This window comes from Raphanus sativus, chromosome 9, assembly GCF_000801105.2.
Source record: "Raphanus sativus cultivar WK10039 chromosome 9, ASM80110v3, whole genome shotgun sequence".
Taxonomy (NCBI): domain Eukaryota; kingdom Viridiplantae; phylum Streptophyta; class Magnoliopsida; order Brassicales; family Brassicaceae; genus Raphanus; species Raphanus sativus.
The window spans coordinates 26,170,261-26,193,703 of NC_079519.1; the positions used below are offsets into that span (position 1 = coordinate 26,170,261).

At 33.5% G+C, this 23,443-nt stretch overlaps 3 protein-coding genes, 2 long non-coding RNA genes and 1 pseudogene across 8 annotated transcripts; 3 read left to right on the forward strand and 3 right to left on the reverse strand.

Moving 5' to 3' along the window:
• Window positions 1–11: 11 nt before the first annotated feature.
• LOC130499854 (profilin-5-like) lies at window positions 12–9,019 on the reverse strand. The gene is made up of 3 exons (XM_056994296.1): window positions 8,658–9,019; window positions 852–989; window positions 12–388 (listed from the first exon to the last, which is right to left on the reverse strand). Exons 1-3 carry the CDS (start codon window positions 8,787–8,789, stop codon window positions 254–256), a joined length of 405 nt encoding a protein of 134 aa, XP_056850276.1. The 5' UTR covers window positions 8,790–9,019; the 3' UTR covers window positions 12–253.
• LOC130499855 (uncharacterized) lies at window positions 1,572–3,830 on the forward strand. 4 transcript variants are annotated; one of them, XR_008938714.1, is made up of 5 exons: window positions 1,572–2,161; window positions 2,421–2,738; window positions 2,836–3,227; window positions 3,315–3,357; window positions 3,462–3,830. It is a non-coding gene; the product is annotated as an uncharacterized LOC130499855 (long non-coding RNA). The 4 variants fall into 4 exon arrangements; XR_008938713.1 differs by having other exon boundaries at window positions 2,421–2,497; window positions 2,670–3,227; XR_008938712.1 differs by having other exon boundaries at window positions 2,421–3,227; window positions 3,457–3,830.
• LOC130499856 (uncharacterized) lies at window positions 3,084–7,524 on the reverse strand. The gene is made up of 3 exons (XR_008938715.1): window positions 7,366–7,524; window positions 6,794–7,256; window positions 3,084–3,216 (listed from the first exon to the last, which is right to left on the reverse strand). It is a non-coding gene; the product is annotated as an uncharacterized LOC130499856 (long non-coding RNA).
• Window positions 9,020–12,520: 3,501 nt separating the features above from the next.
• On the forward strand, window positions 12,521–14,254 carry LOC108826416 (UDP-glycosyltransferase 76E5-like). Its single transcript, XM_018599803.2, has 2 exons — window positions 12,521–13,200; window positions 13,286–14,254. The coding sequence occupies exons 1-2, from the start codon at window positions 12,762–12,764 to the stop codon at window positions 14,146–14,148; spliced, it is 1,302 nt and encodes a 433-aa protein (XP_018455305.1). The 5' UTR covers window positions 12,521–12,761; the 3' UTR covers window positions 14,149–14,254.
• LOC108825145 (uncharacterized) lies at window positions 14,196–17,395 on the forward strand (annotated as a pseudogene).
• A 2,112-nt stretch (window positions 17,396–19,507) lies between these two features.
• On the reverse strand, window positions 19,508–21,118 carry LOC108827525 (leucine-rich repeat extensin-like protein 4). The gene has a single exon (XM_056994021.1). The coding sequence runs from the start codon at window positions 20,844–20,846 to the stop codon at window positions 19,671–19,673; it is 1,176 nt and encodes a 391-aa protein (XP_056850001.1). The 5' UTR covers window positions 20,847–21,118; the 3' UTR covers window positions 19,508–19,670.
• Between the last annotated feature and the right edge of the window lie 2,325 nt (window positions 21,119–23,443).

Genomic DNA, 23,443 nt, shown 5'->3' on the forward strand with positions numbered 1-23,443 from the left:
TTAGTCCAGAAGTCAGAACCACATGAGCATATACGCAATAAATACATGTTAAGATAAAATTAAACCAAAACACACAAAATTAATCAGGAAACCATGCAAAAGAGGAAGGTTTCACATTCTTTTAAACTTTGCTAAAGTAGAAACGCCAAAAATTAAATTAGGAAAACATAAAACCCATGCACCCAGCCAAAAGTAAAAGTGAAACAATGGTTCAAAGGATTGGAACAACATCAATATAGCATTCTATAAGGTTTCAGAGATCCTGTTCGACCAAGTAATCACCCAGCCTCTCGACGACCATGTTACATTGTCCTGGAGTCACTGGTTCTTCGTACAGACCAAACACCATTGACTGTCCTGTCTTTTTGATTGTGATTCCTCCAGCCCCCTGCACAAGTATTAAATAAGAATCCCTCAAATCCCAATCTTTTATAACGGTTTTAGATTCTTAAATCAGATATTAAGTGATTATATAACCATCTTTGCAAGAGTTGATTCTCCTAATAGGCATAAATTGTTGCCTTAAATTGTTTCAAATGCTTTTTATGTGTTTACTTTTGCATTTGCATGGAACTTATGTTAAAAAAAAAAACTAAAAACGCCACTGAAAGAAAAACAGTAAAAACGCCAAACGCAAACAGAATATTTTTTTAAATATTTAATGTTGTGAGACTTATATGTACAAATAGAACATTGCACATCACGCCCATGAGAAAATAAAATGTTTTTTCAAGGAATATTTAAAGCTTTTTGGAAAAAATATATTTAAAGCTTTTCATAAACTATTAATTTCAGAATGTTAAAACAAACACTGAACCGTTAGTTGATCTAAAAAAATCTCATAATCATACCTTTTTGCCACGAATGACTGCACCAGGCTCGCCTTGGATAACCATATACTTAAGTCCTGCGAGGAACAAGCCTGTGGGAGCGAGGTGACCAGGCTCATCGAAATCTTTCATGATATCTGTCATCTCTTGAGGTTTGAACTGTTTGAGGAGAATTAATCATCATATGTACTTTTTGGAACCAATTAAACCAAACGTTTAACCATATCCAAAATCAGAAACTCAATTGCATTTATACATAACCCAGTCAGAAAATGTAGAAATCACAAAGGTGATATGTTTATGTACAAATAATGAAAAAATAAGCCATAAGATGGTGGTCTAGTTGTAGATGTGCTTTAGTTTGCTAAGTAATCCGGATCCTTATTACATTTTCACTTTGGGGTCAAACAGATATCAGATCATCATGTTTTGGATCTCATTTGAATATCTGTAGAGAAGGTCTATCTGTAAATTGTATTTTTCACTGAAGAATAGTTTTGATCTTTTCATAAGTTCGGGATATCAGATTAATAAAAAAGGTTGGAAATAACTTGGGACACAAGTATCTATCTCCGATGAAATATTTATTTGTTCTACCAGTTGGAAAAAAATTAAAATAAAATCAAACCAAAACATGATACTCATATCCATCTTCTAACATATATAATACAGAGCATCGAACAGAACACCGAATAAAATCTAACACTATTAAAAGGAGAATAAACTCAACATCTAGGCTGTCCACGTCGGACTATAAAATCGTCCAATAAGAGGTCTCTATTTTGACATGTCACTATGGCTGTGGATTATTCATTTACGGAATGGGCTGCAATTCATTTACGGTAAACTTAATTATGATGAGCCCATAAGCCCACTCCAACACTAACCCTAAGATGTTGTCGTTGCTACATGTTTCCTTCCCTACAACTCAGTCGTCTCAACTTCCCTTGGTTCTCTCCTTCCTTGCAACTTCAGAGTAAATGAAAACCTTATGACTATTAAATGGAAGATTTCGTAATCGTATAGATATGTATTTAGTTCGATTGGTAACGTTCATGCCGAAGATGAACGGTTTGGAACTCCTATATAAAACGAAATCGAAAACCGCTACTCTTCCATTTCATTTTGCGGTATCAGATCCCAGAGAGCCGCTTTATTTGCCTGAAGGGTCTGTCTACTTTCAGATTAGAAACCCAGAGCCGATTGTAACTGATGGAAACTTCACGCCTCTTCCCTCGCCGATTCTGCCGGCGTAAGAGAAATGCAAGAGGCCGTCATCGTGGTGTTTGATCGCTGTGTGATAAGAAGGTCCACTGACTAAGACGAGGAAGGTTGGAGACCGCTCAAGTTTTGTGTCTTTGAGTTCTGCAACTCCCTGTCAATTGATTTCTATAAATAATCTCCCTTGATTTCAGTTTACAAAAGTATTGATATATATCTTTTAGTTTCTCTCTAAAAGTTCTTTTGTCATATAGTAAATCACTTTGGTTGTATACGCATGCTACCTTTTAGATATCTAAATGATTTCGACCTTTTTTATTCTCATACCGTACGTTTGTTGATAATTCACCTATTTATATTGTGTTGCAGACAACTTGATGGTAAAATGGAAATGTTGCACGAGATCCCTTAGGAGACTTTCAGCCAAAGGCGTTTAATTTTTGAGTGTAACTATTCCTCTCTTAGTTTCCTTAGGAAATCAGGTTTCAGAACATCAATGGCCATCTCTCCAATTCAGTCTCTAGATAATAATGAGTCAGTTAATTACTTTGTCCTACTGTGCCAGATCAGTAAAATAGTTTAAGCATTGATTGTTTTTGTTTTTGGTATTCCTTATAGTTTATGTGGACGTTTTAGTTTAAATCAAGAGAATCTAAATCCTTCCGATCACTATGAATCCATGCTTTGGTAAGTCTTTTCTGGCTCCCTCTGTGTGTGTTTATAATAATTTATAGACATTTTCATAATTTTTGAAGATATTTTTGATGTATTTTTCATGTAGCAGTTTATAAGAGTTCCTCTAATATATGTTGAAGACAGATGGATATTTGTGTTTGCTGTTTAGATGAGCGACTAGCCGACTACGACACCGTACGCGTGAAGTTCTGGTGATCTAATTCCAGTTCACGTTAACTTAGCGGAGGAGAGAGCTTTGGAGAAGCTGATGCTCTGCAACGGTGACACATGGCAGGAGAAGTTGAGGAGGGGTTCGTTTAACTCGCTCCACCGAGTTTTCTCGAGTCAGTTGCCCCAGAGACGTATTGGCCCCAGAGACGTTTGGCGCTATGTCGGTCGTCCACATCCTCTTCCCAACTCATATAATCGTTGCTGATTGCACAAATCCATAACCTCTCTTTGACAGGGAAAACTGTGCCACTTTTGTTCACTGGCCAGAAAGTAAGCATATACATAAAGTAAGCGTATAGGTGTTATCTATAGTTTTGTATATATGTATTACTTGATGAAACACATTTTTTTTTGCAGGCCAAAGCCTTGGCAAGTGAAACAATCATCATTACAAACAAAGGTCAGTGTATTTTCTTTTTTTCCTGGCAAAAAAAACAATTACTCATGTTCAAACTTTCTCTATATAAGTTTTATGTCTAAATGTTGAAAAATCTAATAGAGCAGAGGAATATGGGATCTGAGGGGTCAGGAGTTTCACCTATGCCAGCAAAGGGCATAGAGTACAGCCATGTGCTGAAATGGCTAAGCTACAAGCTACAGTGTGTCTGCATTTTATTTTACTCCCAAGAGAAAGAGACAGATGAGGGGAAGAGTGGACAGCAGAAGCGGCAATGTTTTATTTTACTCCCAAGGGTCGCATTATCAAACTCAAAAATTAACGCACATAACGTTTGTGTCTTTCTTTCTTATTCTTCTCTTCACACTATGGGTTTTAGGCTATTCTTGCGATTAGCGTTTTGGGTCCACTGTATTGACCGAGTAATGAAATCTTTCAATAACTAATACAGCTATAATATAGTATCAGTTCATCTCTATGTCTGTTAGTTAGATACTTAGATTGACTTATTCAATGATCCTCTAATCTTTTTTTAGCAAACTTCTTGTGTTTTCTTTCCTGATGTTCAAGTCACAAAGATACAGAATGAGACTGTTTAAAAAACTTAAATGCAGAAATGAACTGATAGAGCACCTACCTGTTTGATTTTTTTCTGTCACATATTTGATTTAAATTTGTTGCATAGGGGCTCTGTGATAGAATTTACAGTTCCTCACTTTCCACGTCAGTAGATAGATATTCGGTATCTATCACTTTTGGCAAATGGAAGTTGTTCACGAAAAGATATTCAAACTTCTGAACGAGGTTATTTACCTTAAAATTAAGCTGGTAATGGTGTCAGCTGTATCCAATCTCACATTTAAAACACATGAAATGTCAATGTCGTGTTGTAAATTTAAGAATTCCTTTTATTATATGCATGGAACAAGGCTAAGGGGATAAAACTTCCTTTATCTATGCCAGAAACCGTTTGGGAAAACACATGGCAGTATTTGTCTGAAGATATGGAGCATAATCGTCGGATATTTTTCAACAGACCAGGTTTTAATTTATTTATTTTCTTTTGAGCTAATTTCTATTTCTGTTGAAGTTTTATGTCAAAGTTCGTAATCACAATTTTTCTACTTGAAGATTAATTATTTTGCCCCTCTGTGCTAATTTCATTCTCTTTTTTTTTTTGAAGATCTTTTGTTAAGTGATGAGGAGAAAAAGATGTTTGCTTTACAAGAGATTCAGAAGCATTTGAGGCGAAATGGGTCTTCTCTATCAAAATTTACTTCAATGCCACAACTTCCTCCTACAGACAATAGTGCTTCCAATGTTCTGATATTAGATGAGCGGAGTTATGATCGGCAAGCACTGCTAGAAACCCTTGATAGAGACGTTCAGAAGATGACGGCTGAACAGAAGAAAATTTTTGATGAAATATTGGCTGCTGTTAATGAAGGACGAGGGGGTATGTTCTTTGTTTACGGATTTGGTGGTACCGGGAAAACATTTCTCTGGAAATTAATATCTGCAGCTATTCGCTGTAAAGGGGATATTGTTCTTAATGTTGCATCAAGTGGAATCGCTTCTTTGTTATTACAAGGTGGAAGGACAGCTCACTCAAGATTTGGCATACCACTTAGCCCTGATGAGTTTTCTTCGTGTACTATGGCTTCTGGATCAGATCAAGCTAATTTGGTAAAAGAAGCATCACTCATTATATGGGATGAGGCACCTATGATGAGCAAACATTGTTTTGAAGCTCTAGATAGAAGCATGTCTGATATTATGGGGAAGCATAGAAAGAAACCATTTGGTGGGAAGGTTGTAGTGTTTGGAGGTGATTTTCGACAGATTCTACCTGTAATTAATGGAGCTTGTAGAGCTGAAATCGTTTTGGCCTCGCTGAATAAATCTTATCTTTGGGAGCACTGTAAAGTCTTTAAACTCACGAAGAACATGAGGTTATTGTCTGGTGATTTGACACCCGAAGAGGCACAGGAACTTAAGGAATTCTCTGAGTGGATATTAAAGGTTGGAGAAGGTAAAATTTCAGAGCCTAACGATGGTGAAGCTGAGATCGATATTCCTGAAGAGTTTTTGATTAGCGATTCTGATGATCCTATAGAAGCCATAAGCAAAGCTGTGTATGGTGATACTGCTTCGTTACAAGAAAACAAAGAGCCTAAATTCTTCCAAGAGAGAGCTATTCTATGTCCTACTAATGAAGACGTGAACATGATTAATCAATACATGTTAGATAAGCTTGATGGTAAGATTCTGCCTTTACTCTGTCTTTTCGAAATTATATAATTTTTCAGGAATTATGTGCTAATTATGAATTGTCTAATTGCAGGCGAGGAGAAGATCTACATAAGTGCAGATAGTATTGATCCAATGGATAAAATTTCACTTAGTGATGAAGCTCTTGGTCCTGATTTTCTAAACACTATTAAGGTGTCTGGATTGCCAAACCATAGTCTTAGACTAAAGGTTGGTTGTCCTGTTATGGTTCTCAGGAATATTGCTCCTACAGAAGGATTAATGAATGGAACAAGGCTGCAGATCACTCAGCTAATGGATTTTATGGTTGAGGCTAGAATCATTACTGGAGAAAAAGTTGGGGAGACAGTATATATTCCCAGATTGTTGATAACACCATCAGATACTAGACTGCCTTTTAAAATGCGTAGAAGGCAATTGCCTTTGGCTGTGGCTTTTGCTATAACTATAAACAAAAGCCAAGGGCAATCATTATCCCAAGTTGGTATCTTTCTACCAAGACCGGTGTTTTCACACGGACAGCTATACGTGGCAATTTCTAGAGTGACATCGAAGAAAGGGTTGAAAATTTTGATTCTGGACAAAGATGGTAAGCCTAAGAAGACAACCATGAATGTTGTTTTTAAAGAAATTTTCAACAACCTTGAAGAGAATGAGTGATGAGGTATGTCTCCTGAACTACTTAATTGTATTTTTTGAAAAAATGTATATTAGATTTTCACATATTTGTGTAATGCACCTTAACTTAATCTGGTATAATTTTGTTCAATGCAGATTTAATCGCAGCAAGAATGTCGATTCTACAGCCAGCAACACGCAGCATTGTTATAAACTTCTTCTTTTACCAGCATTGAAATTTACATTTTCCTGAACTACTCGATTTCTACAATAATCCATGTTTTCATACGCAAGACACGTTTATTCAATGATGCTAAAGTACTTAGAAACTATTAGAGCATTCACAATCATGCAAAGGAAAATTATATATCCATTAAGCAGGTTATAACAAAAACAATGAGCAGCCATAACCTAAACAACAATGATATCTTAGAGTTTAATCTCAATTATAATTCTATATGATTCTAAGTTACTTTTTACTTATGAACTAATCATTTTCTAATATCAAGCATGAAAATTTGACGAGAGAGAAAGACAGTACATTGCTAACCTTGACTTTGTTTTGACGTTTAGCATATGTATTGTGCCCTGTGACCCACCAGTAAACAATCACCGAAGAATACTTCTTTTGGGTATCCTTATCGGCTCTCCATTAGCTATAGCCAGTCCATGAACTCAAAGCATACAAAAAAAAATATAATCACTGTTAGCAAGATTGTTTTACATGAGACTGTAAAAGATATCTAAAACAATATAACACATATTAGCTACAGATCAGAAACGGTGACAATGATTGAAAATCAAGATAACAAAATCAAGATTAAAAATTATGAAATAAAAACACAATAAATCAGAAGAATTTGCTCTAATCTTTCTTAATTGAAATATTCAACTTGCCATTCCATTAATTTCTGATAAAGCTTTGCTTCTTGCTGCCGAGTCTTCTAATCTTTATCACATATACAATCTGATTTGGTCATTTTTCAGCTGTCGATATAGGAAACATGGCCGATCTACAGTTAATTGACAGAGTAACTTCGGTTAGAAACAGAAACAAACCAGAAAGATCTAAAACGCATAGAGTCAGATATTGGGAAGAACAGAGGAGAATGAAAATCTAACCTTCTATCTTAAACCATCTGAGAAACAAACTTGAAACTCTTTTGGAGAAACACAAAAGTATCCAGAACAGAACAAACTCAAGATTTTTTTCGATGAGATTTAGGTGAGAAGATGAGAGACCGTTCGGCGAAAAAGAAAGAAAGAGAGAGAGAGAGCAACACGTTAATTGTGGTTAGGTTTGACCAAACAGATTTTTTTCTCGGAAAAAAATCTGTGTATATAGTTGGGCCACATTTATTTTATGGACTATTTTGTTTAGTACATTTTTAATTGGGCCAGAAATTTTAGTTATTTTTATTTATTCTTTATATTTTTTATTGGATTTAACTAAATTTGTAAAACACATAACTTAAAATGTAAAAAAGTTAACTATAAAATTTTACTATAAACACACATAATTCGATGTATCAAAAATTTGATATTTTTTTATTATTCCATAACAAAATTTTACTAAAATGTTTTTTGTTTGCTAAAACATAATTAAGATGTAAAAAGGAATCAAATTTTTCATATCCTTATAATTTTGTATTTCTCAAATATTCTAAACTAACTAAAAACACATTTAATACACATGGTAAGATTTAAACAATTTTGATTTTGTATAAATAAGCTATCCATTTATTCGTTTTACAAACACATTCAATATACTGTTTCGGTTTGCTCCCTTCGGTTTGTGAACAACATTTTTGGCAAGTCTGTGATTACACAATACAATTACAAATACAAAGTTTAAAAACAAATACCATCCCAATATCCACGACGATGCGCGAATCAGCCTTTAATATTATTTATCACAGTAAACTAAAGTAGTAGAAGTTGTACACATTAACCTTTTGTTTTTCAAAATTTTATATATATAATTAAAGTAAAGACCCGCCCAGTTGGGCGGGTTAAGATCTAGTATTCTTTTAATAGATTAATAAAATTACGCAGAACTTACAAATAATAGTTTTTTTTTTTTTTTTTTTTGAAAAAAAAGGGTTAAACCCGGGTCAATGATGACACAAGCCTAACCCCCGGGTGGAGATACAGCCCACGGATAGACCCTCTCCTGGGCATTCAAATGAGTCGAAAGCAATGGACCCATATCCGTGTGGCCAGTGGGAATCGAACCCGGGACCGTATTGAGGCCGAAGCTCTCTCAAGTACCACTAGGCTAACTCCGCTGGTTAACTTACAAATAATAGTTTTAACGGTTATATATAGCCAGGTTTAAGAAAATAGGATTATGAATCTTCAATAACGCAGTCATGGACGATCAAGGAAGAGAGAAAGAGAGCGAGAAAGATAACCTGAGGAAAATTAGCACTCTGAGCCCAAACGCTACCCTCATGGCCGATGATGGCGGCAGCGGTGAGGTGGTGACCTTGGCCGTCACCGACATCGCACATCAGATGCTCATCAACGTAAGTTTGCCACGACATTATCTAGATCTCTTTCTTGTTCTTCCTTTTCTGTTTTCGTTCTTTAATCTCTATACGTGTGTATGTGCAATGCAACTCTGACGGGACTTCGTCGTCTCTCGATAAATAGGGAGCTAACAACAAAGTCGTAAGATGAAATCTGGACCGTTGGTTTCTAAAGACACATTCTCAGCCGCTCATAAAATTCATTGAATTTTACTCACGTCTCGCCTTTGTTATAGCTTAATCATTAGCTCCATTCACGCCAAATTTCCTTGCCAATTTCCTCCTATTTATAACGAACAAGAAGTATTTAAGGAAACAAACAAACAATACATATTAACTTTTGTTTAATCATGTTATCCAAGACGACCAGTGAAAGATTGTCTCAGTTTGGATATCTCTAGACTATTCTGTACAGAGTTCATATCACTGATTCACGGACGTTTTGATTCTAAAACGGTCCATTAGAAATTAGCTTACTGCCAAATTTCCGGGAAAGAGTTTGTCTTGTCGACCATAGCTCCTCTCGTCAACATTACCATGCAAATAATTTACCATGGAATAAGGTTCTCTCAAATTAAACGACATATTGATTTTTGTCCTTATCAAATCAAAATTATTAATAAGTTTCAAACAAAACTTAAAATTCTTTAAATTCAAAAAAAAATCTTAAACATTTCAAATTATTATTTTAATTTTTAAGAATAAAAATAACAAATTTTGGATTTGAAAATATTTTAAAATTTTAGAAAAACTTAATTCAAAACAAATAAATAAATTATTTTTAGCCTTAGAAATAAATTTAATTTGAAACTAAAAAAACTAAATTATAAAAGTTAATATTAAAACAAAACTAACATAATAAAAAACATACAATTTTATTTATCTTAAATATTATTAGTTAATGAAGTATAGTTAACAAGAATATAATCACATGATATTTAGGCCATCCACATCGGTCATTTTATAAGGCAGTATCTCACCAAATAAATAAAAAACAAGACTTAGGTTCACCCCCTATGATGAACCTTTAAATTCACTTCTGTCTTTAAAACTAATCAAAGTGCCATGTAGATAATTAAATAAAAAATATTAAATTATTAAAAAAAAAATTTTTAAAAAAATAATGTCAATTTTAATGATGCTAACTAAACCATAAACCCTAAATCATAAATTCTAAACCCAAATATATACACTAAACTCAAATTTTATACCCTAAATCCAAACCATATACCCTACACTCAAATTCTAAACTTTAAACCCAAACCATAAATCTTAAATTCAAACCTTATACCCTAAATCCATCATATATCATATGCCCTAAACCCAAATCCTATACCCTAAACCCAAATCCTATACTCTAAACCCAAATCCTATACCCTAAACTCAAACCGCATACCTTAAACCTAAATTTTATACCTTAAACCCAAACCCTAAACTTAAGGATTTGGATTTACGGTTTACGATTTGGGTTTAGAGTATAAGATTTGGGTTTAGGGTATATGGTTTGGGTTTAGGGTATATGGTTTGGGTTTAGGGTATAGGATTTGGGTTTAGGGTATATGATATATGATGGGTTTAGGGTATAACGTTTGGATTTAGGGTTTAGAATTTGGATTTGGAAATATGATTTGGGTTTAGGGTATAAGATTTGGGTTTAGGGTATAGGTTTTGGTTTAGATTTTAAAATTCAGGGTTTAGGGTTTAGTTAACGGCATTAAAATTGATGTTATTTCTTTTTTAAATTAATTTAATATTTTTAATTTAATTATCTATATGACACTTTGATTGGTTATAAGTGGAGTGGTGAATTTAAAGGTTCACCATAGGGGGTGAACCTAAGTCTTGTCCATAAATAAATTAAAAAGGAATAGTTGTAGAAAGATAATAAAAAAGCTGAGAATCGGTCATTCAGGAAGAAGCGTCGAGAAAAAACTGAGATACGTTTACAGTACATCTCTTGTTGTGAGTGGTTTCTTTTTCTTTAAAAGTATTTAATTTGTCAACATGATATTTATTACTCTTTCTATTTCGAATTAGATATCATTTTAGAGCAAAATTTTTGTTTTCAAAATAAGTGTCATCTTATAATTTCAATGCAAAAATTATTGACTTTTTATTATAAGTTATTTTTCTATTGGTTAAATTTTTGGTTAGGTGTATTGGTGATGATGTTTTTATCTACTAAATATAAAAATTTAAATATTTTATTAATTTATATGTCGAAATCTAGAATAACAAGTAAAATAAAACGGAGAAAATACTTATTTATAATCAGTTGTATTATGTTTAGATATTTAATTTTCACTAAAATACAACATTTATTTAAATGAAATAATTTATTAAACTAGTTTGATTTGCATTTATTCTACTTGATCTGCATTTATTATGTTGGATCTGCATTTTTGTTTGATCTTTATTTTTTATCTCTGTTACCCATTTAAAGCCTCAATGTGAAACGTATAAAAATGACATTCTTTTTTTTTCATCAAATGGTTCTTCTATTACTCAAAGAACTTGAGGTGATCTGGGTAACCAGACCGGAATAGAACAATCAATCTAACAAAGTTTCCTACGAAAAGATCTAGCAGACTTAGCAAGCGAATCAGCAATTCCATTTTGTGTTCTTGGGATGTGAATGATTTTGAACTCTGGGAAGCATAGTTGCAACGTCTTTATTGTCTCTAGTTCAGTTGCAAAGTTAGGCCACGCTTGAGGGTCCCTTATCATTGCCAGTAGATCCATACAATTTGTTCCAAAGCTCTGACATAAAGAGTGTAATAGTATACTTTCCATCGCCCACCACAATGTTTCCACCTCTGAGTGTAAGGCTGACTCTCGCCGGCTTAAGTTCCTTATTCTCATCAACTGTATTTGTCCTTGACTATCTTTCCAAATCCATCCGCATCCGCTAAACTGATCTATGGAAGTTCATGATCCATCCACCATACATATCTCATCCAAGCATATGGTTTGGGTTTCTTCATTTCTAGCCTCCTGCAAATTGTTTGGCAACATCTCATTTGCATTAAACCAAGCCTGATATTCACTCTCTGCATACCTAGCCAGCTCCAGAAGATCTCTGTTTATTCCTCTAAATAATTTATCATTTCTGGCCTTTCAGATATACCAAATTATCCAAAGATATGGGTCTTTGTCCAGTTCTGGCCGATCAATATCATTCTTCCTCCAGAATAGATAATCCATATTGGCATAGATACTAGGTAAAAGGAAGATATCATGGGCAGATGGTGTCGACGCTAAGGACCATACTTGCAAAGCGGGAAGACATTCAAATATGGTATGAGTAACAACACTCTCTTCTGGCTCTCTACATCTTGGACAGTAATTATCACATCTTATATTTCACCGTATTAAATTTCTTGTAACATCAACTTGTTCTCAAATCAGTTGCCACATAAGATGACATATTTTCTTCGGTGCTTTGACTTTCCAGACAAAAGCTTGGAGTTTTGTTATACTTGGTTCCATGATTTTCGTTTTCTCCTTCCTCCTCAGTAGGTTTGTAGCTATCCAATATCCTGATTTGACTGTATATTGTCTATTCTTTGTGTAGTTCCAGCAGAAAGAATTTCTATGGTGAGTTGACCTTATGGCCAAACTTCTGATTAGAGGAATGTCTTCTGATACAACATAGTGTTATATAAGAATAATTTGATGCTGTAAATTCTCCAAGATCGGAGAATAATGCATGTCGCCACTTTTGAGGATATACATCTTTTTTTTTTTGAATAAAGAGAATATATTGTTTTTGAGGGAATGTTTATAGTTTGAAGTTTTAACTTTTCATTAGCAAGTGGGAAGATTATTGCATTAAGAAAAGCTAGTTGTCCAGATGAGGAATAACTAAAATGGCATCCTTTGTAAGATTGTAGAATATTTCATTACAAGTGGGATTTTATTAATTATTTGGATCTCTCCATTATGAGGGGATGAGTAAGAAAGAGAGAGAGAGGGACATATTAAGCAATGGGGAAGAAGGAAGAAACAAAGAGAAGAATAGTATTAGTCCCAGTTCCAGCGCAAGGGCATGTAACTCCAATGATGCAACTCGGAGAAGCTCTTAACTTAAAGGGTTTTTCAATTACAGTTGTTCATGTGCAAGTCAATGTAGTAAGCTCTTTGCAACACTTTTCTGGTTTTCAATTTGTCACCTTGCCAAATTCAATGAGTGAAGTTGTGGGACTCGGTCAAATTGAGTTTTTGTTAATGCTCAACAAAACGAGTGAGGCAAGCTTTAGAGACTGTATAATTCAGTTATTGCTGCAAGGCAATGATATTGCGTGTATCATCTACGACGAGTTCATGTACTTCTGTGTTATCTTCAGCACTCAAAGTGCTACAAATCATGTTGCACGCTGTCTTGTTAGCAAACTCGATTCAGAAAAGTTGTTGATCGACATGGAAGGTACACAAAACCAGCTTGATAATTCATTTTGAAACCACATGTTTCATTAAAACATGGTTTATTTCTTCTTTAACTCGATCTGCAGATCATGAAATGCAAGAAAAGGTGGTGGAGAATTTGCGTCCGTTAAGATACAAAGACCTACTACCTTCAGGACTTGGGCCAGTGAAGCCAGTTTTGAAGATTCGTCAAGAAGTAGTCAACAAAAGAACAGCTTCGGCTGTTATCTTCAATACAACGAGTTGTCTAGAGAGCTTGTCTGTTTCATGGCTGAAACAAGAACTTGAAACTGAAGTGTACGCATTAGGCCCTCTACACGTTGCAGCTTCACCACCTTCTAGTTTACAGGAAGAGGACAAGAGCTGCATTGAATGGTTAAACAAGCAGAAACCGAGGTCAGTGATATACGTAAGCATGGGAACCGTGGCTAAAATTGATACCAAGGAAGTTTTGGAGATGGCTTGGGGACTGTGTAATAGCAACCAACCATTTTTATGGGTCATTAGACCAGGATCAGACGGGATAGAGACATTGCCAAATGAAGTCAGTACAATGGTCTTAGAAAGAGGATACATTGTGAAACGTGCACCGCAGATAGAAGTACTAGGACATCCTGCAGTGGGAGGCTTCTGGAGCCACTGTGGATGGAACTCAACACTAGAGAGTATTGCCGAAGGAGTTCCACTGATTTGTAGGCCTTTTCAAAGCGAGCAGAAAATAAACGCAGCTTACTTAGTGAGTGTTTGGGGAATAGGGATTCAGGTGGAAGGTGAAGTGGAAAGAGGAAATGTCGAGAGAACTGTGAAGAGGTTGATTGTTGATGAAGAAGGTGTAGGGATGAGGGAGAGAGCACTTGTTTTGAAAGAAGAGGTCATAGCCTCTCTGAGAAGTGGAGGCTCCTCTTACCATGCATTGGATGAACTCGTCAATTACTTGAAGACAAAGTAGAGATGCTATTTTCCATGTATTACTAAAGACCATTATCATATTGAGTTATGTGGATCAAACTTGATCTTGCAAATCTGCAGAGTTCACGGTTTTTTTAAGAGTCAAACTAGCTTTTTACCCGCACTCCCGTGCGGGTGTTTGTTCTTCAAAATTATATATTTCACTTTTAACAACGTATATTTATTTTTTCTTGATTGTTTAGAAAGAACTCGCAAAGTAAAAAGTCGGCACCACAAAAAGATAAGGATAGAGATACATAATTTTTTTTGTTAAAAAAAAGATACTCGTATAGTTATCTTCTTGTTATAGATTCATACGTTATTGACTTTTGATATTGGTGTGTCTTGTTCAACTTATTTAGCGCTCATTTATAAACTATAATATTTTTTAGTTTGTTTTTATTCATTTCGTTTGGAAAATTAAACATTAAAGTGTAAAATATTAGAGTTTTACGTATATATGTGGGTTGTATTAAATTTTACTATAAATATTGTGATTTAAAATTGATTATAAAATTCAAATTTTATTATGAGATTTTATAAAACAAATATATTATTTAGACAGAAACATAAAATAATAATGAAACAAAGTTACCAAAAATAAACTTTCAAAATAAGTATATATTTTTGCAAATTTAATTTAGCAAGCCTAATTTAAGTAAATAAATTGAGCCATTTTGTTATGGTTAAAAATTTGGTACATTATATTTTACAGTTACATAAGAAACGTCTATTGTGGACCTTATACCAGAATCTAAGCCCATATATTATTTTTTCCCCGGAAAAAAGATAGAAACATATTTTTCTTTTACCGAGTTTTCTCATTTCTTTATAAATTTCTGTATCTTTTTTTTTAACAAAAAAATTTATGTATCTCTATCCTTATCTTTTTGTGGTGCCGACTTTTTACCTTGCGAGTTCTTTCTAAACAATCAAGAAAAATATACTGAAGTTTTCACTCAAATGATAAATCTACTAATTTTTACTGCAAATTTTGGCATAAAGTTTTGAGTTTCTTGATTGAAGTGTATTTGATTTTTCACGATTAGGTGTATTGTTAGATTGAACCAAAAACTACAAATAAGATAGGTGATGGTTCCATATAATTATTTTGATTCCGTACCCGTGCGTCCGTCCGGGTGTTTTTTAAAATTTGTAATAGATAATATTGTTATAAAATTATGATTTATAGATATATTATATATATTTTAAATGTGTTGGTTGTTAATATTTTTGTTAGATGCTGCACTAACTAAAATTACATCTTAATAAATTTATTTTTTTTTTAATTATATTGATCACTTTTATATTGTATTTGCTTATAAATTTAACCTTTTAATATGCTTGTATATACTAATACATTTATGTTTCTAAACCAAATATCTTATGGAATTTTTTTTATCTTTTCAATTTAATATGTCTTTCGAATTACTTTATATTGGAAATAAATGAGGAATATACAACACTTAAAAATAAATAGTTTTAAAATTAGGGTAATATTAATGTTTGAAAGTGAAATGTTTGATTTCAAAAGAATCATGTTTGATTAGTTATTTCCATATAACCGATTTGTATTTAAACACATAAAAATTGGAAATTTTATTTTGTAAGGTTATATTTCGAATTAATTATGTTTGATTTTAGGAAAGATAATTAAGAAAACATATCTACTAATCACGTTTTTGGTAATAAACTCTCCACAAAATCTAGGCAAATCTAAATGATTAATATAGTAACTGTAATTTGAATTAATTATTTATTTTAAATCTAGTGGCACAAGCTGTAATTATTTAGGAAAAGTTAGGGTTAAATACTAAGTGTACTTCAGTTTTAATAGTTTAGATACAATTTAGTGAGTTTATAGAAATATATAGATGCAGTCTACACCGATTACTTTTTATTAAATGTGATTTTATTTTCTAAAGTTCAAATTCGTTTGCTTTGATAACAATAAATTTTAGAAATAATGTATGGATAAATAAATATTTAAAAATTGAAGTACACAATACGTGAGTAACAAAATTGTGAACTAGTTTTTTTTTCTTTTTCAAATGATCATTAATCAAATAAGTATGTATTACGATTATATATATATATATATATATATATGAGAAAATTGGAAATAAGAGACACTTTCATCTTGGATTTGTTACTTTAGGATTTTTAGAAGATATTTTTGGAAAATAGGATTTTGATTTTCTTTAAATACCATACTACCTTTAATTTACCAATTATGTTAAATTATTATTATAATTTCTAATTTTCGAAATTTATTTTAAATTTGAAATAGTAAAAAGTTTAAAAATGATTTAACTTAATTGAAAATAGTAAAAAATTAAAATAATTAAAAGTATACAAAAGGGGTAAAAGGGGTCGATACCCTAACTTCATCGTCTTCTTTTCTTCTCCGCCGTAGTCCTCTTCCATGGCAATTTAAAGCTCAACGGAGAGCAGCCTAGTTCTTCGTCGGTGTTTCATCTGGCCATAGTCTCTAATCTCTTAAACTTCATCTTCCTCTTCGATCTCAAGTGTTCTTCCTCTTCGTCGGACGTGTCAAATTCGGGGTTTATGTGTGATTCGATTGTGTTTTGATTGATTAGGAACTTGCCGAGGCATCAGTTCGGTAACCTTCAGAGCAAGATGTTTCCTGCTTATTTCACTTTTATTGGTTCTTGCTGCGCTATTTCACTCTCTGAGTTTGGGTATTTGCATCCAGTGTGGAGAAGTCATCTTCCACAAGTATCAGCTAGGGTTCCTTGTCTCGACTTTTGCTTTCAATCTCACCAATCTGCTCGTCTTCACTCCCATGACCATCGATGTAAGTGAACCATCTTCAACAATGCATACAAGGTTCCTATGTAAACCAATACTATACATTTACTATTTGGTGTGTAGATGATGAAGCAAAGTCACAAAGTAGAGAGACAAAACAACATTGGAGATGGAGTTGGTAAGTTGGTTGGTCCAAGAATAGGGAGAAGGCAAAGACTATCCCTAAACTAGCTGCCATGAACAAGAAGTTTGGTATGATTCACGGCTTGTCATCTCTCGCTAACATCTTCTCTTTTGGAAGCCTTGCCATGCATTCTTGGTACCTTGCTGGAAAGATGAATCTCTAAGTTTCTGGTCACAAAGTTCTGAGCTTTTATGCCCTCCCTTCATGAATAAAATCTCTTGCTTTGTAAGATTATTATACCAGAAGGTGAAACAGTTTGTCATAATGATATCTTTTTTTTTAAAACTAGATGTTTTCCTTTTCTCTGAAATAATTGATGTGTGAATGCTATTATAGAAGAGTAATGCCTAAGTTTTACTTAGAGAAACAAAAAAATGTGCGTGTGAATGGTGGAATATAGCACCATAGACACTCGTAGTTATCAATCTAATGGGGAGAAAGAAGATGATCACTAGTTGACTACTCCTTGATGCGACGAATCTAGCTATGAGTTTCAAGGAATCTCTCCCAATACATATAATGTTTACGATTAAGAACTTGACCCGCCATTGATCCCGTTCATTCTTTATCTGTTTCAGCTCCTTACGGATAACATCAAACGTATCTGATCATAGGTGGTGATTTGGATGATGGAGAAGGAGCACAAGATAACCCAAACATATTTTAGTGAATAACTATATTTAAATTCTGGATCAAAATAACAAAAGTCTTTGTGTCATATTGGTTAAAGCCCTTGTAAAATTGTCATAGGTGGTGGGTTCAAACCATAGAGTATCCCTTTTTTTACTGTTGTTCGAATTTTAATTAATTCAAAGATTATGGAAGAGAAAAAAACGTGAGAGAGAAAATAGTGCGAGATTTAAGGAAGATTTGGTATAAGATTTTAGGAAACATCTATAACCGAAAATGGAAGTTTCCATATTTTCGGATTTGACTAGAATACACAATATACCTAACCCATAACACAGTACAACATGTGCAACGTTTATTCTTCTTTAGGCGTCACATAAGGTAAAAAACAGAAGAGTCTATGACACAATATCTAAGTAAAGTACATCATAGAGTTCATGCTATATGTCGTTATATAGTTGCTGGTACAGTGAAGACATATTGCTAGATTGTGACGTAACTAATTCTAGCTTAGATATAAGGTAGAAGAAACCTTAGTTTACGATATATACCCTAGATATATCTATGTATTAAACTTAGTATCCGTTTTCTGGATTAAGTAGACTAACAGAATGTGTATTCTATTTTGGTTAGAAGAGAAAATAAAATATGATTCTCCATTTCAAAAAAATAAATTTAAACATATAAATTATCATACCTATGTTTCCTATCATTTTCATATTTTTTTATATTTTAAAAGTTATGTTTACTATTTTTCCATGAACGAAGGACAAAATATGTCAAAAATTGCCAAAAGTATGAAAAATCCTAAATGGACAAACAAAAGTTCAAATTATCTCTTTTTTCCAATTCTCCCTATATATATTGCATGAATGTAAAATTAATTCAACAGAAAACAGCATTTTTATATCAGGAGGGGCTATGTTTTTGTTTTCTTAGAAGTACATAAAGATGTTGAGTATAAGGAAGATTTTGGTTTCGTGTTTCAAAAAAAAAAGGAAGGTTTTGGTTTCAATTCACTCTTTATCGAGAAGCAAACCAAGCTTCTAGCCTCCTTTTTTTGAACAAAAAAAAAGCCTCCTTTCATATCTAACTTCTCCAAGATTTTAAGCAGAAATAAGTCGATTCTAAACGTGTCTATCAATGTACTGGACAAGTTTGGTGGGTTGACTTGGACTTGGAGGCTCGCCATGCTTCCTCATGTTCTTTTCTAACCAGATATAGTGGATTGCAGTTTGAAATACATAACGTAATATAAAAAGCCGCAACTTTTCTAGTGGGGAATCAACGACAAGCACTTCCATGATCCTGTCCCAATGCGTTATGTACTGTAAACAGAGTAGTTTAATTTCGAGTAAGTCCACTCCATTCCATACCTCCTCCGTGTACAAGCACTCGAAAAAGAGGTGGCTGTGGTTCTTTATCGGGTCTGTGCAGAATGCCGTAAGACATTACTTCCATTGTTCACCGACCAAAATGATTGTCTTTTTGATTATATTGTATCACTTGGAAGAAGTTTGATAATTAGCAAGTTGATGAGTTCCAACTATGCTTTTGTTATTCGATCTTACATTTCCGTCTATTAAAAAAAGATTGATTGGTTATTTCAGATCTTCAATCATTTTGCTAATTGAATTCTTCAGGCTCTTTGACATTTGCTTATTGGCAAATTCTTTGTTAGGTTTCCAACAGAAACATGGCCATGCTTTCGTGAATGATAAGTTGAATATTTTTTGGCATTCTTATTAAATCTGTTGGAAGAAGAAAAAAAGAGGATCAGAAATAAGCTTCTAGTAATCAATCAATCATATACTAAATCAACTGATAAAACCATTTTTGGCATTTTCTATCATAATAAAGTCACAAAACCATAACAAATCTTGCAACAAAGAGAATCAAAAGAAACAAAAAACAAAAAGCTTCCAACTTTGTTATTTTCATGGGGGTGGTGAAGTCACCTTCAGTCCCAACATCGCATCACACGTTAGCGGCTGCGCCGGAATCCTAAGGCAACTCAAAGCGCTGCCGGGAATCGCCGAACAATCCGGCCGCGGTCGCTGGTAACTCATACCAGGAATACAATTTCCAGCAAAATCAAATCCAAAGCTGACTACTCTCGAGCACTCGGAGCTAACCCCGGAGAAGAAGTTAAAAGCAACGGTGAGATTCATCAGATTCCTCAAAGAACAAACCAAATCAGGAAGATCGCCGGATAATTTATTATGTCCGAAGTTCAAAACCTCGATCTCCGACAGGCAAGAGATCGTGTCGGGGACGTGACCCATCAACGAATTAAAACTAACATCGAAGACCTCGATGTCGGAAAACATCCCGACCGATTCCGGTATACAACCGGTTAACTGGTTATTCAATAACAGAACCTCCTTCAATTTCGAACCGGATACGCCGTAACTCGCCGGTATCTCGCCGGATAATCTGTTATTAGCCAAATTAATCACGGATGCGGACGAGTATCCGAGGTTCCGGGGGATTTCTCCGGTGAATTGGTTGTTGTTGAGGAGAATCGCGTCTAACTGTTTGTTGAATAGATTCTGAGGAACCGAACCGGTGAAATTGTTGAACCGGAGATCGAGGTAGATGAGATTGGGGATGTAGAGAGTGACTCGAGGGAAATAGCCTGAGAACATGTTGTTGCTGAGATCGAGCTCTTGGAGAGAATCTAAGGCTGTGAAGGAATCTGGGATTTGACCGGAGAATCTGTTGGTGTTGAGATGGAGGATGGTTAAGTCCGAGAGGAGGGATAGGTCTTTGACGATGGTGCCTTTGAGATTTGCTTTGTTTAGATCTATGGAGATTACTGACGAGCCAGAACAGAAGATTCCTTTGTAAGAACAGACATCTTCGCCGACCCATGTCTTGAGAAGACCGGATGGGTCTTCTGTGATGGCGGATTTCCAGGATTGAAGAGCACGGTAAGCTGCATTTCCAGGATCGGAATTATGGTTTCCGCCACCGCCGCCGCCTCCGCCGACCCAAACTCCACCGTCGCCGATTCCGACTCCAATGCCGTAGTCACCAAGGCATGTACCAAGAAGAAACAGAAACAAAGTCAGTAGCTTAAAGTTGTTGCCTTTCTTCTTCTTCCTCATCATTTTCTTTCTTGTCTCCTACTCTTTGGAACTCAACAAACCAAAGCTTGATTGAAAGTTGGTTGCTGTCTTTGTGTGTTTCTTGGGGAATGTTGAAGCTTGGAAAGAGAATCAAGTTTTGAGATGATTTTGTTAGGGTTTCTTTACAGTGAGTAGTGTGGTTGAAGCATTGAGTAATGATGAGTGAGTACGGCTTCTGTGGGGCAGAGGTTTTGTGGAGTTTTGCGCCTGAGCGTTACTGTTTTGTTTTCAACTTTTCGTCAAAGGCCTCGTGCTCTAATTGACTAATTCATCTCCTTTATAAGAATACTCATATTATATCAGGAGTTGTAAATTTAGTGGAGCTAGCGGATTTATCAGTACAAAACGGATTTATCAGTAGAAATGCGGTTTAGATGAGTGTAACAGTTTCATAACTATAAAACGGTCAATGCTGAATTTACATACTTTCTCAAATAGAACATGCATTCTTCCTTATTCATAAAATATACAAATTTGTTTCGACTGAACCAAATTAGCTAGGGGTGGGCGTTCGGATTTCGGTTCGGGTCTATTCGGCTTTTAGATTTTCGGGCATTCGGGGTTCGGTTCGGGTCTATTCGGATTTCAGGTTTTCGGGGTCAAAGATTTCAGCTTCATTCAGGTATTCTTAAATTTTGGTTCGTTTTTGATTCAGGTTCAGATAACTCATTTAAATTATATTCAAAATTTTAAAATTCATTATATACTTTAAACTTCTCAAAATTTATAAACAAAATAATATGAATTTCAGTAACATGTATCAAAATACCAAAACTTAACATATAAATTGGTTTGATTTGGATATTTAGATAGAAAATCAATACATGTTTTATGTATTTTTGGTGTTTTGAGTATACTTTAACTATTTAAACATATACTTTTGACTATTTGTATATATTTTCAAGTATTTTAGAATTTAAAAGTATTAGATATATTTTAGATGATTTTTAATATACATTTAATCTAAAAATAGTTAAAATGTATATGTATATTAATCTATTTCGGATACATTCGGATATCCAAAATATTTCAGTTCGGATTGCGTTCGGTTTCGGTTCTTCAAATACCAAAAATTTGAATCCATTCGAGTGTTTAATTAATTTTGATTTGAATTTGATACTACTTTTTCAAATCGGATTTGGTTCGATTTTTCGGGTTCATTTTTTTTGTTCAGCCCTAAAATTAGCTATTAGTTTAGTCAACCTAAAATACTAAACTTACATAATCTCTTATATACTAAATATCATTCAACCAACAAAATTTTGACACACGGCAAAGTTAAAAGAAAAACACACAATAACAAACAAAAGAAAATCCTTTTCTGTTTTTTAATTTTCTACAGTTCCAAATAACCAAACTTCTGATCTTTCTCAAAGCTTCTTATCCCACGTTCAAACATTTGGTTCAAGATTTCAAACTGTTTCTTTTAATTTTTTTATAAATTTTTTATTACTAATGCATTCTCTCTTTGCTCTTTTCACTCCCTTTTTCATTGTCCTCCTTTTGTTTTTGTTACGATTTTGACTGTATCAAAAAAACCTTACAGATTTATAACAATTATTTTTTTTTTGTGTTTTTGTGTATTTTACAGATTGACGATGGCACTTGAATCAAAGTTTAATTCTTCAATATAAAAATGGGAAATAAGAACTTCATCAGCAACTAAAGTAACAAATTATGGCTTTAATGCATCTTTCCCTCTCAAAGCGCATTCATTTTCTTCCAAAGACAAAAAAATTATATAACCATGTCTTCATGCATTTAACAAAAAAAAATACATGACCTCGTATGAGAGAGAGAGACTTACTAAGAAATCCACACCAGCAAAGAGGGATTCATAATTCATGATCTCATTCAGAAGGGCCCTAACTTTCTATAAAATTGCGATTATTTTCTTCAATTTCACAAGCAAGATTATTAATATATATATATATATATATATATATATATATATAGAAAATAAATTTCACAAGCAAGATTATTAAATATATATATATTGTGGTCTATCTTTATGAAGTTACTTGTGTGGCTTTGAATCAATTTTATTATTTCTAAACGAACATTCTTGATATTATATTGGATGCTCAAGAATCAAGATGTTTGACAAAATTTATACCCTATAAAAGATTGAAAAGAACAAGTATTCATGACACACCTGCCATAGTCATGAAACCACCACAACAATACTGGCATATAAAGTGTAAATTTTTAAAATCTATACAGTAATACTGGCATAGATTACTGTATTTCAATTTTAGTTTGTTAAAAATAAAGTAATACAAATTTGATACACATCATTAAACAAATTATTCTATTTTGAATCATTGATTATTATATAGTTAATATTTATATAAAACTTTAATCTGACTGAACATATGTTATTCCAGTAAAATTATCATAAAATAACATAATACTTATTAAACTAATAATATATACTTTATTCAAAATATATTTTAAAAAACTATGATATTGTGCTAATTACAGTATGGGTTAGTTAGTAAAATAATTATAAAAATTGTTTTTTGCAATTTGTATCAAAAATTACTCATCACAAATCTTAAATATGATTATATTAACAT